We start from the raw sequence: 19,778 nt of genomic DNA, 5'->3' as shown, positions 1-19,778 counted from the left end.
TCCTGTAGGCTTTCTTATGAAAAACACATAATGAATGTTATTTGAGTGGACATAGTAACCAATATGCTCCTCTTAGAAGCATACACCTTGATGTTCTGTAATAGCATACTTAATCAACAAGTCACCTGACTCTGGACCCATGCTATCTAACTTATGTTTCTGTGTGCTTGATCCTGTCTCATGAGATGCCAGGCTGTGTGTCTGGCACCAGAGGCTGTGGCTATTGCCACGGCAAGGAAGGAACTGCTGCACTAACAAGATGTCCTCTCACAACTCAAAGGAGGAGAAAGGGAACATGAGCTGCAGGGGGGTGGAGGAGCTCAGCAGGCCTCCTGTGATCCCTGGGCCTGCATGGAACTTAGAGAATCAGAATGAGAACTGAGTGGTCATAGGTAGAAACAGAAGGATGTTTACTATATCAGTGTCCTGTGTCCCTGCCAGTCTGGTATCAGATCACCTTCTAGTTTTCTGAAGTGTCATCAGCCTTCTCAGTGAAACAGGAAAGTTGAAATCCAAGCATGGAAGCCCAAAGAGATTGACTCACCATGTGCCCAGGAAAAGGTCAGGGCAAAGATGTGGGCTTTGAATTAAAGTAATATTGTTCAAACTAAAGGTCTCTCCTTGTTAAAGGGAATTGCTAGCTAGAGACTGGCTAGCTGTAACATGTCCGTGTCTCTTTCTGCCTAAGCATGCATTTGGACTACAAGTCCCAGCAGCCCATTGAGTTAAGTGTGGTCATGTGACTGAACTCCACCTACTGTAACTGTCTTCACTGATACCCTTTACAGGTCCAGCACCCTCCATGTGATCTTCCCTTCTTTCTCCCTTGTGTCTAATGGGCTGATGTGAATGCTAAAGCCATCTTAAAAAAAAAAAAAAAAAAAAAAAAAAAAAAGGTAAAGATGGCAGAGCTTTTGCCTCAGGTCCCATCCAAGTGGACCTTCAGGCTTGTGGCTGGACTAGAAAAGTAAACATTGTTATCATATCAGGTCATGCATGTATCAGGATTTAGTATGATCAATGGCTTCATAGGGTAAGGAGTATTTTCATACAACCATTTAGTCAGCATCAGGAAATTTTCTTCAATTAGAGACACAAGTCTGGATGGAAGCCCAGTTTAAATTTCTGGCAACTAAAGAAGTATTTGGCAAGTTCCCCTTTGCCAAACTTAGATGAAAATGTGTTTGCTCATACATATAAAAGTGATGATTTGTCTAAACTCAGAATGGAGATTCTTCTCTAACACTGGAAGATTGGCACTTGATGACATTAACCATATCCTGAATGCTGTAACTGAAGGAGTACAGCTTTGCTGTCCTCTCCAGAGGAATATGAGAATGTATTTCTCAGCCAACTGTGCTGCTTCATTCCCATGAAACAAAAGCATAGAACCTAACAGCAAGAGTTTCTGGTGAGACATTAGTGCATATCATTTAGTGGCAAGCACTGGAAAGGCCACAGTTGTTGTTTCCATCTACCCTTCTTGGAACTCAGATGAGATAGAGCCACCCAAGTTTTGCTTCAAATCAATTAATGAAAAAGGTCAATTCAACTGAACAGGGGATGCCATTTGAGTGCTGCCAGATGGATACTTCGAGAGTAAAATGTCACATGGGACAAAGTCTAAAGAAATAACACAGTTCAAAGTACTCACCATTGACACAGCCCTTTGAGTGACTATGTGATTCCTTCCTCATCCAGCTCTTTGCTAGGCAAGAAGCAAGAACCTCAAATATGAGGGGAATACATGACCCCATATGCATATGTATCCAGAAACACCTCCAGGATTTAAAACTAGATCTTTATTCCAAATCCAGAAGGATGCCACTGCTTGTAGAGCCATTGTGGGGATCCACACTCCCCTTTTCAGGCACGAATGAGGGCAATGGCAAACAAGGACTTGGTAGATGGACATTTGACTCATGGCACTCAGAGAGGATTTTAACTGTCCCAACCAATACTTTTCATCACCAAAACCAACACTTGTATTTAATACCCATCACCTTCAGTTCAAGTTGTGCATATCCCCTAAGTCCAGCTCTAATCACTCCTGCCAGGAATACAGCTCCTTTCTTTTAACTCTATGACCTTCTCATCTAGAGTATTCTTCACTAAGGTATAAATGTCATTACTCCTGTGTACAAATTGATTTCATAGTAATTCATCTTTGTGTCACCTTGTACGGACAAGATGCTCAATCAGATGAGTGAATGCTCACTCACTGATCTCGTGATTGATATTTAAGGTCTCCTTCTTGCATACATTTTCATCATAATCTCAGATATTTCACAAATGATGCCAGATATTTCACAAATGCCTCTAAGCTCTGGGATTCCTTGTTGCTCCACTGGCAAGCACCTTGAGAACTGCCTGTGCAGAGAACCATGTCTGGCCTTCTGGAAACCTATGGAAGGGAACAAATTCTGGGATTTCAAGCAATTCTAATAACAGTGAGAGTAGCATTAGGATGCAGCTGAGTAAACTACTGTCTACATCATAAGGCATATGAGTTAAGGAGGTGTAGGGAATACTGAGTGTGTCTAGTACTTTCCAATTAATAGTTCAGAGTGCTCTGGTTTGGAATGTTAATACTGCTGCTGCTTAAAGTCTCTTTGTATTCTAACCCAGATGTAGTTTTGCTTAGGAGGATATTACTTCCCTAAATACCCAAAGGATTCTTAACTGAGACAAGCAGAGTACCCAGAGCTCAGGTGCTGGGTGAAGCACCCATTCTTGCCATACACCTTCAGAGTCACTCACCCTTACCAGGCTTTGTAAGCCCTAACCACATAGACCAAACATAATGTCAGTTAGTTCTGCAAACAAAATGCATTACTCTTTCAAATAATTTATATTTTAATTTGCTTGTTTTACCACACTTGTTTACAATGGTAGCCATCTCCTTTTTAAAAGAATATTTTAAACTTACTCTTTGAAAATTTCAGACATGCAAACAATGTGTCTTGATCATATTTCATCCCTACCCACTTCCCCCTAACTCCTTCCAGGATCCTCCAACTTCATGACCTCCTTTTTAAAATCATTGAGTTAGTTTTAAACTCTGGTGTGGAATCATGTGGTGGAGCAAGGGCAACCCACTAGTGGCCGCAGCCTTGAATAAAAGTTACTCTTTATCTCTCAGCAGCCATAAACTGCCTTTAGGTCAGGCCCGAGGAGCCTTTTATCCCTAAGTGATGAATTTTTTAACTGGCTTGGTCTTCGTAGGTCTTGTGTTATGAATCATGCTATGAATATGTTACTGCTATGCCATTTTCATAGGTTAAGTATTTCATAGCTCTCCTTCCAGCTCTCTGGCTCTTACATTCTTCCTGCTTTCTCTTCTGGGGTGTTCCTTGAGCATTGTTGGTGATGACTATGGGCAGGGTTGAGATAGCAATCCTGCCTGCAGATAGTACCTACTGTCCCTCATTCTCACCATTTTAAATGTCCACGAGTCTCTGCATTAACCACTACCTACTGCAATAAGAAGCTGCTATGACAAAGGTTGGAAACAGTGCAAATCTATCCATATGGTTCTTTTTAGTTTTTGTCAACTTGCTAAATCTTAAGAAGAAACTTCAACTGAAAAAAACCTCAATCAGATTGATCCATGGGCAAATCTTATGGGGCATTTTATTAATCAATGATAAATATTGGAGGTTCCAGGACACTGGGGGTTGTGTCACTCCTAAGCTGATGGCCCTGGCAGATGTAAGAGAGGTAGATGAATGTAAGTCTAAGGAATGAGCTGGTAAGCAGCATTCTTCTATGGTTTCTGCTTCAGTCCTTGCCTCAGTCCTTTGGGTTCCTGCCTTGAGTTCTTATCCCCTGCCTTGGCCATTTCTTGATGATGGGCTGTAACCAGTAAATCCAATTAATCTTAGCTATTCAACTTGTTTCTGGTCAGTGTTTTATCATAGCAACAGAAAGTAAACCAGAACATATAAACATAAGCATTTAGAAGGCAGCTTAATAATGTGACTATTTAGAAAAACAACATGAATAAGTTCTCCCTTGGGGTCTGTGTTTTGCATAACCATGGGTTTTGACCATGTTTCTGTCCTATGGAGCAAGCCTAAAATCTAATTAAGTGAACAATTTATTGCTCCCTGTCTTACCAACTGTTCTAGTTCTATGATAAAAATTCATGACCAAGGCAACTTATAGTAGACAGCATTTTATTTGGGGCTTAACACTTTTTAAAGGGTTATAGTTCATAATGGTGGAGGAACAGCTGAGAATTTAGATCTTGATCCAAATGTAGGAGGTAGACAGAAATAGGCTCATAATGGCATGGGTCTTTGAAATACCAAAGCTCACCACCAGTGACACACCTCCTTCAACAAGGCCACACCTCCTAATTCTTCCGGAACAGTTCCACCAATCAAGGACCAATTATTCACATATATGAACTTATGTATCCATACTCATTCAAGCTATCACACCCCATAAAGCATCTTGCCATATTTGGGTCAGTGGGGCTATCATGGGGACAGATCAGTATTGTAACATTCAGGATCCAGTGCTGTATAAGACCACTAATGTCTTTTCTCTCATTCTAGCACTATGAAAGCTAGCCAGCAAGCAAAGAGTTTCCTAGTTAGCTCAAGATTAATTTCTGTGTTCTGCAACCAAGGTGTGTGGTATCTTCAGCAATAGGGTCATACCATATAGTTATAGTACACAACTAAAAGCAAGGTGAATAGCCTGTACTGTTTGGGGTGCCATTGGGGCTTTCCTGACCAATAACTAATGGGGAAATGATGGGAAACCAGTTTCTGGCACCAAGATTTCATTTAACAATCTATGTCTATGGGAAAAGCATTGTTCACTAATATGAACTATCTCTGTTCAAACTCCTTTTAATGAATTATATCTTTAATTAGCTTACAAACTAGTGGGGTTTTTTTTTTTTTTTTGGCTCCTTCATACATCCTGTTTTGGTTAACCCACCCTCTAGCCCTCTTTTCCTTCCTCCCAGCCCTCTGCCTCCATCCACTCATCCCTACATAGACCTTTAGCTTTTCATATCCCTCTCCTGCTCTTTTATATCACATGTGTTCTATTAGCCATTTTCTTATCATTTTAATGAGGTTGCAAGATCATAGGTTTTGTATAGCTTGTTCACACATACTTTATATTGCTTAACTTTTCCTCTTTCCTCTCTTTCATCTTTACCATTCAACTACCTGCTTGAACCCTTCTGCCCCTAATATTTCTCCTCTCTACTTTTCATTTATGTGTTGATTTTATGTGGTGGGAGGGACAGGTTTCACGGTGCCTGTGTGGTGGTCAGAGGACCAAGCTGCAAGAGTCAGATCTAACCCAGGTCATCAATCTTGTCAGCAAGCACCTTAACCCACTGAACCATCTCTCCTGTTCATGAAATAAATGAGCTGTGCATTTCAACAAATTATTACGCATTTTAATTAACTCTTTGCATTTCTGTTTCTCTTTAACCACAAAGAGAAAGAAGTTGGGTGACTTCCCTGAAATATTCCTTATCTTGTTGCTCTGAGACAGCATTTCCCATTAACTGGAATTGTGGTGAGATACTATTTATGATTTATTAAAGCTTACCTGAGGATTCAGAAAGCAAAGTCACTCACAGGCCATAGAAGCTAGGTACATACCTTTAATCCCAGCAGCCAGAAGCTAGGAGGTGGTGGTACACATTTTTACTCCTAAGACTCAGAATTAAGAGATGGACTGATTTCTCTGAGTCCAAGGCCACCCAGATATGTTCAAGAGTGAGTCAATCTAAAAAAGAATTATGTCTCACACCTTTAATCCCAACATTAAGGAAGTATATGAGACAGAAGCAAGGTCTCAGAGAGGGATTCATTCTCCAGCCACACTGAGGAAAGGCAGCAGTTTGAGGTTTGGTGAAGGTCTCACGTGTGGATCAGCTCTTTCAGCCTGAGGTAGAGGTGAGAGCTAGTGGCTGGTTACTTTGCTTTTCTGATATCCAGCTTGACATTTGAACCTCAATATCTGTCTCTGGGTTTTTTATTTTTTGTGTTACAGGAATCTTGCTTTTACGAGGCTAACCTGGCTAGCAAGTGGGCATTTGCCTGTCTGTGTTCCCCTTTGTCTCTGTACCACTTCAATATTGGGGTTACATGCACTCACAGCCATGAAGACTTTTACGTGGATGCTAAGTACTGAACTCAAGTCCTCTTGTTTTCAGAGCAAGCATCTGTGTTCAGCCCCATATTTATTTTTTTGAAACAGAGTCTCTTACTAGGTCTGGAACTCACTGAATGACTAGGCTTGCTGTCCAGCAAAGGTCCAAGAATTCTCCTGTTTCTACTTCTCCAGAGCTGAAGAAGTGTTCTCCTTCATATTTGCATGTGGGTGCTTGGGATCCTAACTTGGGCTCTCATGCTTGTGTGTCACAGTACCAGCTGAACTCTCTCCCAGCTCTCTTGCTTACATTTATCTATTTTTTTTTTTTAAAACATTCTACAGATTCCCAAGGTTGCTTCTGTGTTTGGAAAATTTATTTTAAAACAATAAATACAATTTCAAAAGCCATGTCCACAGCTACATGGTGTCTCAGTTGGCTTCTCTATTGCTATGATAAAACACCGACCAAAACAGATTTGAGGAGAAAAGAACTTATACTTTCATACCATAAACTATCATTGTGGGAGACCAGGTCAGGCAGGAACTTGAAGCAGAAACCTTGGTGTCAGGAACTAAAGCAGAAACATCAAAGAGTGTGGTTTACTGATTTCTTTCCCGTGGCTTACTCAGTCAGCTTTCGTATATATCCCCAGGACCTCCTGCCCTGGCCCACATCAATTATTAATCAAGAAGATGCCCCACAGTGTTGTACACAGCTCAGTCTGCTGGAGGCATTTTCTCAGGTGAGGTTCCCTCTTCTCATATGACTCAAACTTTTGTCAAGTTGACAAAAAAAATAAGTAAGCTAACAAGCAATTAATAAACCAACTAGCATACATGGGAACAAAGAGGAATGGTTAAGTCTTGCCCCTCTGTCCCTTGCTCTATTCTCCTTTATTAGGCAAGTAATGAGCTGCCACATATAATAAAATACATCCAACATCACCACCATCAGGCATCTCTGAAATGGGTAATCAGTCATTATGAAGCAAAATTTGTTAGGTTGGTGAGTGTGTGTGTGTGTGTGTGTGTGTGTGTGTGTGTGTGTAAAATCCCATGTACACGCAGCCCAGAAAAAGGAACAGGGCTACTCTTACATCTGTGTTTCTTATCCTGCTTCCTGTAGTATATTTGTTACATATACTATGACTCTTCAACCCTGCCTCCATCCTCAATGCTTTTCTCTTACCAGTTAATACCCTTTGAGATAGAGATTGCTGTGGGATCTAGGTATAAAACAATCTGCCATGAACAAGAATTAATTGCTATGCAATATTTTAATTCCATCTTCCCAGGATGGGAAGCAGAGACAGAATACTTCACCAAGTCCTTATTGGTGACCACTGATTAAAGGATCTTACAATATGTGTTCTCCTCAACACATTTCTTGTTCTGTCACATAAATCATGTTTCACAGAAGCATAACAGTTTAAGTATTTTATTTAAAGGTTAGGCACATTTATCATCTACATACATGTCTGAAGTGAAAATATCACATGAGAGCCAAACTATTTGAGGAAAATGCATTCCAAGTCCATAATAACTTTTCACAACTTCCTGACAGCTAATCCAAACACTGGGGATGACTCAAGGAATTATATCCAAATTTGAACATTAAAATGTGTACTACTGCCTACGTCATTGTTCAGGAAACTCAACAGAACTGGGTCCTTCCTTTACTGGCATTTATAAAGGCAGGAGCTGGCAAAGGGAAGAATGCCCTTGGTCTTCTGAGCAATGAAAATTTCGAGGTCTTTGGCAGATTCATCTACATTAGGAATGAACTGAGGGCCAACTACATACACTCAAGATAGATGGGCATTTTCTGTCCTAAGAGCTTTAAGCAGATAAAACTTTTACTCTTTCAACAAACTCACTAAGTAAGGGCAACACACAGCTGGTGTCAATCAGTGGTCAAATGGCACTGCCCTAAAGATTATAATAATCTCAAATAATTTCTTATCCAGGGCCAGTTATTGTTTAGGTAGAACAGTACAGAGCAATAGTTTATTTTTCTCCCCCAATTTCTTATTAAACATCATTATCTTAACTGGTATTTCACTTGGACTAGGGAAATGTTGATTCAGAAGGAATTTTGTGGTCCTGTATTATATAGTCCATATGGAAAATTACAGGTTTAGAGTAAGTCAATGAATGTTTTAGGAAAAAGAAACCATGACTGAAGATTTATGTTGTCATGTAACTTCCTTCCCAGAACCTCTGTAACAAGAGCTTTATAGATATGAAAGATACACAACCATTTGGGATATGGATTATTTAAGGAGTTGAATTTCTAGCAGGGACAAATTCTTATAAGCCTTCCTTAACTGAGACCATCCCTTCCTCGAGACCTTCCTTCTCCTGCCCCAAATGTAGGCAGCAGAATTTATACAAGAGCTTACACAAATTACCCTGCCCATGAACACTAAATCTATTTCCCAGAACATTTCTAGAAGATTTATTTCATCCTATACTTTAAGTGGTGATTTTTCAATAGTGACTCACATTTTGAAACATTTATTTTATTACTGCCAATTGAAAGGAGGAAATGTAAGTTTATTAAAGCATTTTGAAGTATATTGTCCAAATTTCTAGAGTATAATACTAATTGTTTTAGATATCCTTTTTGAATTGGAAATATAGCAATGGAAGCTAGGGAATGGCTTAGTGGATAAGAGCAGTTGCTCTGAAAATATTTAGGCCTTCTTGAGTTCAAATCCCAGCATGAATGCTTGTAATTCTAGCATTGTGGGGCAATGACAGGCAGATCCCAAGAGCTCCCTGGCTAGCCAGCCTAGGCAAAATGGCAAGCTTCTGGTATAGTGAGATGCCTTGTCTCAATGCACTATGGTGGAGAGTGACAGTGGAAAAAACATGATATCTGTCTCTGGCCTCCCTGCATACCTGTACAGTCATGTGCAGGCACTATACATAGCAACACACACAACAAACACATCTCACACTCACATACCACATACAAAGATAGCACACCCTCATACAACACACATATATATCACATACATTATATACATATATAGACAATACACATCACAGACAACCAACACACATCACCCCATTAGGGCACATACACCATATCACCAACACACACACATACCACATATAGACATAGAAGCTGCTAAAGGTATACTGAATATTTTGGTACAGTATGTTGTAGTCTTTACAAAGGACATATTTTGGCTGTTCCATTAATGGATTTTTATTATCACTTAATGAAAACTATTCTGGGAATATTACACAGTGGCTTTTCTTGCAAAATTATTTTCATTTCCTAAGAGATCTCTTAATACATATTGTAGGAAGTCAGTACACTTGGGCTTCAGGACTCCAGAAACTTCACTCTGTACAAGTTGCCTTGCTACAATGGGATTAATGAAGCTAACCTTCCTTACTGTTACGTGAAGACTGAGGAAAGAGGAGAAAGTCTGCAGGAAATTACCTTACACTTACATCCTTTATAAAAGTGCCTTTTTCTCTCCGGGCTGTCTGTCTCAGCTTTTGAGGTACTTTGCACTCCTCTTGAACCATCTAAACCTTTAACTTACCCACTTTCAAACAGCTAAAGGGACCTTTCCCTCATGCACTAGTTCCCAGGTAAAGGAAATTCAGGCAGACTGCAATGTTATTTCGTTCTTGTGGGGGGGGGGGTAGAGGAACTATTCCCTACAGCCTCTGAATTCCTTAGATTTTTTTTTTTCTTAAGAAAATATCTTACTGTCTTCCAGTAAGCTCATTCCTGGCTTCCCAAAGGATGCTTTCCGAATCTCATCCCAGAGAGCCATGCTTTTGCACCAAGTTTCTGCCTTCTGTAGTGTATGTTCCGATGTGCCAAGCATCCTCGAGGCTGTGAGAGCTGTTGCTAAGATTTCACAGGCTGGGAAGGAATGCAGAACACCCTTTCTCCAGATCCCCCCATCATCACTCACCTGTGCGGCATCCCGGTGATGTGTGCTGTGGTATGCTCACTTGACAGCTCGCAGAGCTGCAGGTACCAGTTCATCTCTACTTCCCGCAGCAGGGCCAGCTGCCGTGCCCTGAGCTGGCTTTGCCCACAGGGGCTGAAGCTACTGCTGTCTTTGACATTCTCGGGGGCTTTCTTGGGAGATTTGTCTTTCCCTCCTGAGGAAAGGCCAGACTGCTTTCTGAACTTGCTGTTGTCTTCAGAGATCTGACTCCCTGCAGCTCCTGTGCGGGCTGCCAGCATCCTGGAAGTCCCAGACTGCCTTTCTGAGAAGCTGCGAAGCGACTCTCATCAAAGTAATTGGAATTGATTTCTGCTTCTGTCTCCCTCTTCTGCCCTGCCCTCCCCCAACCCCCACCTTAACCTTATCCTGCCATGGACATGTAACTGAGCCTGCTGAGCTTGGGATGAAAGGCTATCTGCCTCTAAGGTTTCCTGAGGCAGAGGTAAGTCTGCCACTACCTGTCACTTCTTGGAATATGGAAATTCAAGAACAAGTCTCCAAAACTTTGCAATTCTGAAGTTCGTGCTGCTATATCCTCTTTAAAGTAAGGAACATGACTTCATTCAACAATGGTAATTCTTGCCTTAGATAATAAGTTTTGAGTAAATTATATTTCATCTCCATGTCAGTTACATTAAAAAAGATAAAGCCCTCTTGAGACTCATCAGCCCTTTTCAGTTTTGAAAATCTTAATGTGAATTTCCTCCAATTAGATTGACAATCTCAGTGTATAAGACAGGTTATCTAACATTTTGACTCAGCTGTAAAGTGAAATGCCCACTCTATTTAACATTCCATTGGGAGAATAAGGCTCTTTGAATGCCACTGAAACATTTAACACAGCAGGTACTCCCTGACATCTTCTATAAGAACAATAAGCCCACCACAGCGGATTTCAGCAATTTATCCTCCAGACACTTATAATTCATGGAAGGCATGAAAAGCATCTTATAATTGTATTTGCAGCCAGAGTTGATGTGAAAACAGAGTTGAGGAAGGTTAGGAATGTGTGTGTACGCATAGGCATTTGAGTGTGCCTGCACCCATGGATGTTAAGTACATATGAAAACTAGCTCTGAAGAAAGGAGAGTTTAGATAATGTTCTTTGCTTGAGACACATGGATTGGACCCAAGCTTTCTCGGGGATATATGACATTTGTTTTGGCTCAGAGGATCCATGGTATCCGTGATGCCACTGCTCACTCAATATTCCCAATTCTGCATTGTTTGGTATTCCTAACCCTCTAGTTCCCCTAATTATCCTAACTCTCTCCTCTCGATCTCCCATCTCAGTGTCTGTGGTATGTAAGCCCAAGGATATATGTATGTGCATTTTCCTGTTTATGAAAAGACCATGGGCTAAAATTATACAGGTACAGCAAGGTCTTATAGGCTCTGAGAAGGAGGGAGAGAAAATAAATGAAGAGATAGAAGGAATAGTTTGCTCTTCAGAAGCATGCCAATAGTTTTGAGAACTCTGATCAGTCATTAGTTGATCTAAGTCAAGAATTAGATGACAACAGTCATAGCACAAGAACAATCTTATATATAGGGAAATGCCATTTGTGTTGAGTCTAAGCTTAGAGATGAACAACAATTCATATATAACCTGAAATCCATCTCCAAGGGCAAGGAATTAGCTGGTATCAACTACCAGGGTCAGTCCCACATGAAGCAGTGGTTACTGGAACTTTCATTATCAACAGACTGCACTCTCTTTGGTATCTTCCCTTGACTTCATCTCTTTGATCATTCAAGGCTCCTAGTAACACAGTATCCATTGATACTACACTCTCCACTGTGCAGACTCTGGAGACAAAGTTCCTAGTTCGGCATTTTTAGACTTGTGTCAAATATGGACTCTGCACTATTCACTACAGCCAAGATATGGAACCAGCATAGATAACCATGGACAAGTAAATGGACTAAATGTATGTTGTATTAATCTATAAAGAACATTAAAAATTGTATCTCCTACAGGAAAATAGATAGAACAAGAGATCATCATTTTAACAAAAATACCCAGGAAGATAAAGATCACATTTTCTCCCATGTGTGTAATCTGTTCATCTGTATATCTACCCACACATACACACATGTAAGACATACAATTTAAAAAAGGATACGAGAGTAATTGAGATAAAGATATACAAATATGTATTTTTATACACAAAATTTGGTTATATGTATACCTACATACACATAAATATATATGTATGTGTTATGTAACTCTTCCAAGCTTTAATTTGCTTTCCTATAAAATAGAATTATTTACTTATTACAGTTTTAATATGTGGATCTCAAAGCCACTCCTTTCATACTTCTTTCTGTAAAGGGTAAAGTTATTTTCTTCCCATGCTCCTAACTAGGGTTCTGACTGCTTACATTAGTAAAATATGGGAGAAACAATGGTATATGATATATACAGTTAGAATGGAAAGGCCATGTGGTTTCTACACACTAGTCTAGGACAGTTCACTTTGGGAGATTTTTCACTGTCCTGGAGGAATGTGACATTGCCCTGCCAGGGAGTCTCACACAGGTGCTCTGACCATCAGCTCCAGCTGTTTCCCAGACATCACTAGCTGCTAACTGAATGAGCCAGCTGGGATATTCTTCATATCTGACTACTGCACAATACATCTCCAAATTAGCCCTGCATGCTCATACCCTGTTCAAATTTAAATTGGCAAGGTTTGGAGCTAAATTACTCATCTGCCTTTTTATGACCATTAAATTTAGGGTTATTTATTATACCACACCAGTAACTGGAACACTATTGATACTCTTATTAGAAACCATAAAATATGTGTAAAATACTTAGAGGTGTGTTTACTATGAATTAGTCAAGACACCAGCATCAATGTTACAGCAGCATTCCCACAGCCCTAAGTTACAACCTTTCTGCTTATCCTTTCCTTTTAAATGTTTAAATCTAAGATGAAGATAAATACAAGTACTCAACATTGTATCATATATTAAGGAGTTGCAAAGAATACTTGTCTATTACATTTTATCACTGTTTTACAAACATTCTTACATCACTATCTTAAATTTATCCAATAAAATTGAAGTCCCAAAGTGATTTGATATCATCCTTTTAAAAAAATACATGAGCAAGCTCTTCCTTGGCAGCTGGGAATTTTACATTCTTCCTTTTTTTTCTCTCTAAACTAGTTTCTTCAGTACATGGCTCATCACAATCCATCTGTCACCACTGCATAACCTTTGATTGATTCACAGTCTCTTATCTATGAAGTAACTCTACTATAAAATAGTAACATCTCAATCTTATGACTATTATATTTTATAATATAGGAATTTAATTATTCTGACAATTCAAAATTGTAAAAAAAATTGTCACAACTGGATTTGATATATTTTGAGACCTTGATATTTAGCATAAAAACAAGTTTTTCTTTTACTATTTATGTATACATGTTTTATTCTCTGATAATTCCATGCATGTGTATAACATATGATTGCATTATAATTTTGTTTTCTGTTAAGACCCCATTCCTCCCTTAACTCCTCCTTCCAACTCCACTTCTAACTTCATTTGTTCTTTTGTTCCTTATCCACTGAGCCCAATTTATGCTATCCACGTGTCTGTATCTGTGTCTCTGTGTGTGTGTCAGGGGAGGGGGTGGCTGTTCACTGAAGTGTGGTCAAACTACTAGGAAACATACCCCTAAAGAAAAAATACTGTCTGTGCCCTGGAAACTATCACCTGTCAAAAGCTCCTCAGTCAAGGGTAGGGGCTTATGAATATCCCTCCCCCAAGTGCCGAGCAGGTGACTGGCTTGCTCTTTACAGGTCTTGTGCAGGCAGTCACAGCTGCTGTGAGTTCATGAGTGCATCAGACATGTCCTGTCCAAAAGACACCATTTTCTCCTGGACTTCTGGATCTTACAGCCTCTACATTTCCATCCCCATCCCCAAACCTCCTTCCATAAGGGAAGGATTGTGATATAGATGTCCCATTTATGACTGAGCACCCCAGAGACATATTCTCAGCACTTTGGGGTTTCTAGTATTGTTGTCTGGTACACAAAGAAGCTTCTCTGATGAGGTCTGATATTGTACTAATCAATGGGTGTTGAGGTACACATTTAGAAAGTAGTTTGGTATTATATCCACTTAGCAAAATAATAGTAGTGGGTTTACCTGTAGGGTTGATGAGCTCGCTAGCCATTGGCCCTTGGTCAAACTGAGAGTAGCAGGCATCCATTTCCTCTTGTAGAGCAGGTTTTAACTTCAATCATAAAGTGGTCAGTGCCACTATTGCACACATAGACATATCTTGTTAGGCCAGTCATTATGATAGCTTATAAGGTTCACAGCCAGTTAAGACTGTTGATGACTTTTGTCCCCAGAAGCCAACATTGTACTTTCTCATACTAAGATAGCTGGCCAACAGAAAGGAAGCTTACCATTCTGTACCTGCTTGGTTTCTCTATGTCCCAGTGCCATGCACGGGTCACATTCTCCCAAGTTGTTTGTCAGAACTATGCTAGAGTCCTTCAAACACTACACACTATTATCATGGGTCTTGGTAACTCACCAAATCTTGACAGTAAAACCCTATTGTTGAGGACACTATATAGTCTTTTTTTTTTAAATAAAAACTCAAATTATTTTTGGCTTCATAATGGAAAAAATAATTTAAAAAAAACTCATATTTCAGATATATTATTCTTACCGTCCACACACTAATGGTTCTTGCTCTTTGGTAAAATGAAATAAATCTGTTTCTCACCCATTCTCAAAATGAAGGAATGCTTTTTTGAGTAAGATGTAAACCTAACAAGTATTGTGAGGATGACTTTGACTGATATTTCCTGAATATTAGCTCAATATTATTATGTGATATTAGCTCATTAGATTACATTGCTTCAGAAGGACCCTCATTAATAAAATCCACAAATACTGTTAATGTAAAAGCAAACAGTAAAAGTAAATCTCTGGTTGTCTACTGTAAATGGAATCTGAGAAATAACTTATGAAAAAGCAAATGGGGATTTAAAGTACATCAGACAGAGGTGGATGGCTCGGCTCTGTTTTATGTGAACATGTGACCTTGGCATGTTACTTAAGTATGGTCTTAGTTAGGGTTTCTATTGCTGTGATGAAACATCCTGACCAAAAGAGACTTTTGGAGGAAAGAGTTTGTTTATTTGGCTTACATATCTTAAATCACAGTCCACGGAAGAAATCCAAAGCAAGAACTCAAACAGGCTGGAACCTCGAGGCAGGAGCTGATGGAGGAGTGCTCCTTACTGGCTTACTCCCCATGGCTTGCTCAGTCTTGTTTCTTATAGAACCCAGAACCACCAGCCCAGGGATGGCACCACCCACAATGGGCTGGGCCCTCCCCCCATTGATCACTCATTAAGAAAATGCCTTAGAGGCTTGCTAATAGCCTGTTCTTATGGAAACATTTTGTCAGCTGATGTTCCCCTCTGTCAGATGACTCTAACTTGATATAAAATTAGCCAACAGTGTCCCCATGGATACAAAAGGAAAATATGGCTTACGCTGTTTCTATGAGAACTGTGGATGTGTCAGATAAAGCAATTGAGATCTAGTAAGACATCACTAAATTATCTTGTCATTTATTATTGCATTATTTCCATTTCAACACCTAGAGAGATTTTTAGATGTATATGCTTTTTCTGTAACACTGAAGTGCCTGGCCCATTTTTTTTTTTTTTTTTTTTTTTACGATCTGATTAATAAAAGCCACTTTGTACTATGACTGCCAGTTCTCGTAATGTTCAGGTCATATCACCAAGGAGCTCCTGATTCTGCAATGTCTGTGACCCAATTTAGGACACACTCTCCAAGGGCTGGTTAGTAACAGGAAGACTGGAGAAATCTAGCTGTTCCCCTGAAAAAAAAAAAAAAAACCAAGCAAACAAAAAAACAGGTGCCTGAAGTGCTGTGGCTACTTAGGACACATTTACAGGATCAGGAGACAGAACTAACAGTCAGTGGCTCCTGAAACTGTCTGCAGAGCTTCCATCTTCCCTATGGGGTTCTAGAAAAGCCAGGGAATGTTCTAGGACTTTCAGTTTTGAAGTAACAGAAGCTCAATAACTTTCTTTTCTCACATTCACATAAACTGAGTGTTCATTTAAAATATTTGGGAGTGAAGCATTTTTTTTTAATTTCAGATTTTAGAATATTTCCATACAGATAATGATGTATCTTGGGAGATGCGATTAAAGTATAAACAAAATGTATCTGTGGCTCATATATATTTTGTACACATTGCCTGAAGATAATTTGATACACTGTTTTCAGTATGCCTGCATTTTGATCCTGTTTTGTATAGGATTTTCCATTTCTGGCAATCACATCAACTTTAAATGTTTCATATTTTGGAGCATTTCAGTTTTTCTGTTTATATTTTCATATTAAGGATTTTCAACCTGTGTTATAAAACACAGAGTTTTGGGCTCTCACAGTGTAGTTCAAGGACTAGCTAGCTGCCGAGGCAACACTTGGAAGTTTATTTGAAACAAGCACTGATCAGTTTTACTGAGTCAGGACCTATCTTTTAATAAGGCCCCTCAGGTATCCCATTTGTACACTGAAGTTTGAGAAGCAGGAGTCTGCACTTCTTCGGAAGGTGGAGTGGATGATAGGGTTGAACAGAAAGGCAAATGTACAATTTTTTAATAGTTAAGAAGGTAACTGAGGTATGAAGAAGTTTGGTTACTTTCCTATGTCCACTTCTCCAAAACAGATTCCAAAATCTATGGACTTTGACTAGCATTTGGTAATTTTTATGCATTTGGTACATGCTCTTCAGACATGAACAGCAGTTAAAGGATAAGCATGGTCTCTATAGATTTTCCCTTTATAGACAGTGGCTGTCAGACTGGTATGAATCTTCCCAAGTGCCCTGGATTAGGGTAGAAACCAAACTGAAACCAGGGCAAGGAAATTTCCACAATGCAGCAAGGGCTTCTATTGATAGATACAGATCATGCTTGAACTGTCTTTGCCACAAAACCTAAGACTTGCTTCTGGCCTTGAGCCCATTTTTTGATACTGACACTGCTTTCTGTCCCAATGGAACATGAGATGTTTTTCCTTTTGTCCTATACATAGTACTCTATTAAGCTCTTATGGTCCACCTTAGTTATACCATAGGTTTTTTTGTTCTATTTGAAAAGGTAAGAGTAGGATATTGGCATTAACCATGTTTGACAAACATTTGGTCACCTAATCATTCTATTTCTTAAACATAAATTTCCAAAGAAAAATGAGTAAATCTTTAGAAATGCTGGAAAGCTTGATTCAGCCACCAGAAATATGGTATTTTCAGCAGATATGCTGTCTACTTAGAGCAAGAGAGAACATGTTTCATCCTTGATGAACAGAAGGTGAGGCTACAGTAATTCAGCTTTTATCAGTAGATTGATAAAATAAGACAGAAAGATCCCTGATGGTGGCTAAGGATAAGCAGGTGTTGAGAATATGCTTTGAGGATGGGAAAGCCTTAATCAACATTGACTACTGGAAGGGGAAAGCCAGTGTGAAACTAAGGTTAAGGATTCCAGGGAGAAAACATAAGAGGTTGATGAGGGTCCTTGGGGATGTGAGGCCTTAGGATACAAGAACATAGGCTGATCAACATCTACTAGTCTTCTGGATGATAAGATAGGGAAGGACAATGCACAGGCAGGGATTAGGTGAAATAGGCTGTAGAGGCTCCCTGTGGTGGCCTCCAATCTTTCTAAGGAGTAACAGGGGTCACTTCAGCTCTGAAACTAAAGAAGTCATTGAAAAAGGCACATATTTGTGGAGAATGGACATATTTGGTCAGTTCTTATTAAACATAGATTTGTTTTCTCATACACTATACTCTGAATATAGTTTCCCTCTCTCTACTTCCAGTTCCTCTCCCTTTCTGTTCCTCATTAGAAAACAATAGGTATCTAAGAGACAACACCAAGCACAACAAAATAAAATGCTGTAAGATAAAAGAGAAAAACATCATTTAGTTCTGTACCCCACTTTTGAATTGTATTATTTGGTGTTTTGGTAACTAGCTTCTTGAGTTCTTTGTATATTTTGGAAATCAGCCCTCTGTCAGATGTGGGGTTGGTGAATATCTTTTCCCAGTCTGTGGGCTGCTGTTTTGTCTTGTTGACTGTGTCCTTTGCCTTACAGAAGCTTCTCAGTTTCAGGAGGTCCCCTTATTAATTTTCAATCTCAGTGTCTGTACAACTGGTGTTATGTTCAGAAAGCAGTCTCCTGTACCAATTCCTTCAAGGGTATCTCCCACTTTTTAAGAGGTTCAATGTGGCTGAATTTATGTACAGGTTTTTGATCCATTTGGACTTAAGTTTTGTGCATGGCAATAGATAAGGATCTATCTGTCAAATTTGGGCCTGACAAGCCAGCAGAAAAATAAAAGAGCCCAAGAACAGACATAAGAATCAGTGACCCACTCATTCACATACTCAGGAATCCCACAAAAGTACTAAACTGAAAGCTATAGTATTTATGCAAAGGACCCATGTATGTTCTGTGCTTGCTGCTCCAGTCTCTGTGAGCTCATATGAGCTTTGCTTAGTTATTTTGAAGGGCCTTATTCTCCTTCTGTGCCCTCTGTCTCTCTGACTCTTTCACCTCCTCTTCCGTGGTGTTCAATAACAGACATACTATTCAGACTCCGGTGTTTCAAGGTTTCTCTCTCTCTCTCTGAGGAATGTCTGGCTGTGGTCCCTGTCCTTGTTCCCATATGCTTCAAGAGGAAGCATCTCTGAAGATGCCTTCTTGAAGCGCTGATCTATGGGTATAGCAGAATATCACTAGAAGTCATTTGATACTCCCTTCCTTCATCCATCTTTCTTTCTTTCTTTCTTTTCTTCCTTCCTTCCTTCCTTCTTTTCTCCCTTCCTTCCTTCCTTCCTTCTTTCCTTCCTTCCTTTCTTTTTTAAAGACTTGTAATTTTGTCTCTGGGCTACCCAGTCTCTGGCTCTTAATCACCCAAGCAGAGTCAGGTATGGGATTCATCTCATGGAATGGGCCTTAAGTCAAATCAGATGTTGCGTGGCTACTTCCACAAGGTTTGCGCCACCATTGCCCCGGCATATTTCACAGGCAGGATAGATGGTAGGTCAAAGATTTTGTGGGTGGGTCTGTATTTACATTTCTCTTTTTGCAGCCTGCAGAGTACCTCCTCATGTCAAAGATGCTAGAACATGGGGGTGAAGGCTCTATGTAGGCATCTGCTCTCCACATACAAAGAGTTATGGGGGTATTGTCTTAAGCAAAGTGGCCTTGCTGTCAGTTTGTGGAGAGACACCATTGTCTTGGTAACAGTCTGGGTTATGTTGGGATTTTCTTGGGATTTTTTATTTTGGCCAAAAACTCAATTGGATGAAAATGAGTTCCAGCATTGGAAGCTTCATTTGGTGACAAGAGATAGCCAGTTAGAGTTCTGCCCCCCTCATTATTTAGAGATTTCATTAGGATCAGCTTCATATACTATATGAAGTTTCCACTGCTCTAGTTTCCATACAGCCCCTCCATGGACTTTAATTGTTGCTGTCTCTCCCCTCATTTCCTCCCTCCTTTCCATCTCTCTGCCCCCTCCCACCTGGTCCTCCTGTTCTTGGTGTCCTCTAACTTCAGACCACACATAAA

At 39.8% G+C, this 19,778-nt stretch overlaps 1 protein-coding gene across 1 annotated transcript in view; it reads right to left on the bottom strand.

The window, feature by feature from the left end:
* The window catches only part of Kcnab1 (potassium voltage-gated channel subfamily A regulatory beta subunit 1), a 387,027-nt gene extending 376,661 nt beyond the window's left edge, over positions 1-10,366 (bottom strand). Inside the window, exon 1 of the mRNA XM_051198954.1 lies at positions 10,074-10,366. Coding sequence (XP_051054911.1) covers positions 10,074-10,351 — 278 coding nt within the window. The 5' untranslated portion in view covers positions 10,352-10,366. The remainder of the gene's footprint in view (positions 1-10,073) is intronic.
* Between the last annotated feature and the right edge of the window lie 9,412 nt (positions 10,367-19,778).

Source organism: Phodopus roborovskii, unplaced genomic scaffold (assembly GCF_943737965.1).
Source record: "Phodopus roborovskii unplaced genomic scaffold, PHOROB, whole genome shotgun sequence".
Taxonomy (NCBI): domain Eukaryota; kingdom Metazoa; phylum Chordata; class Mammalia; order Rodentia; family Cricetidae; genus Phodopus; species Phodopus roborovskii.
The sequence above is the reverse complement of the archived record's forward strand: the minus strand, read 5'-3'. Positions and strand labels throughout refer to the sequence as shown.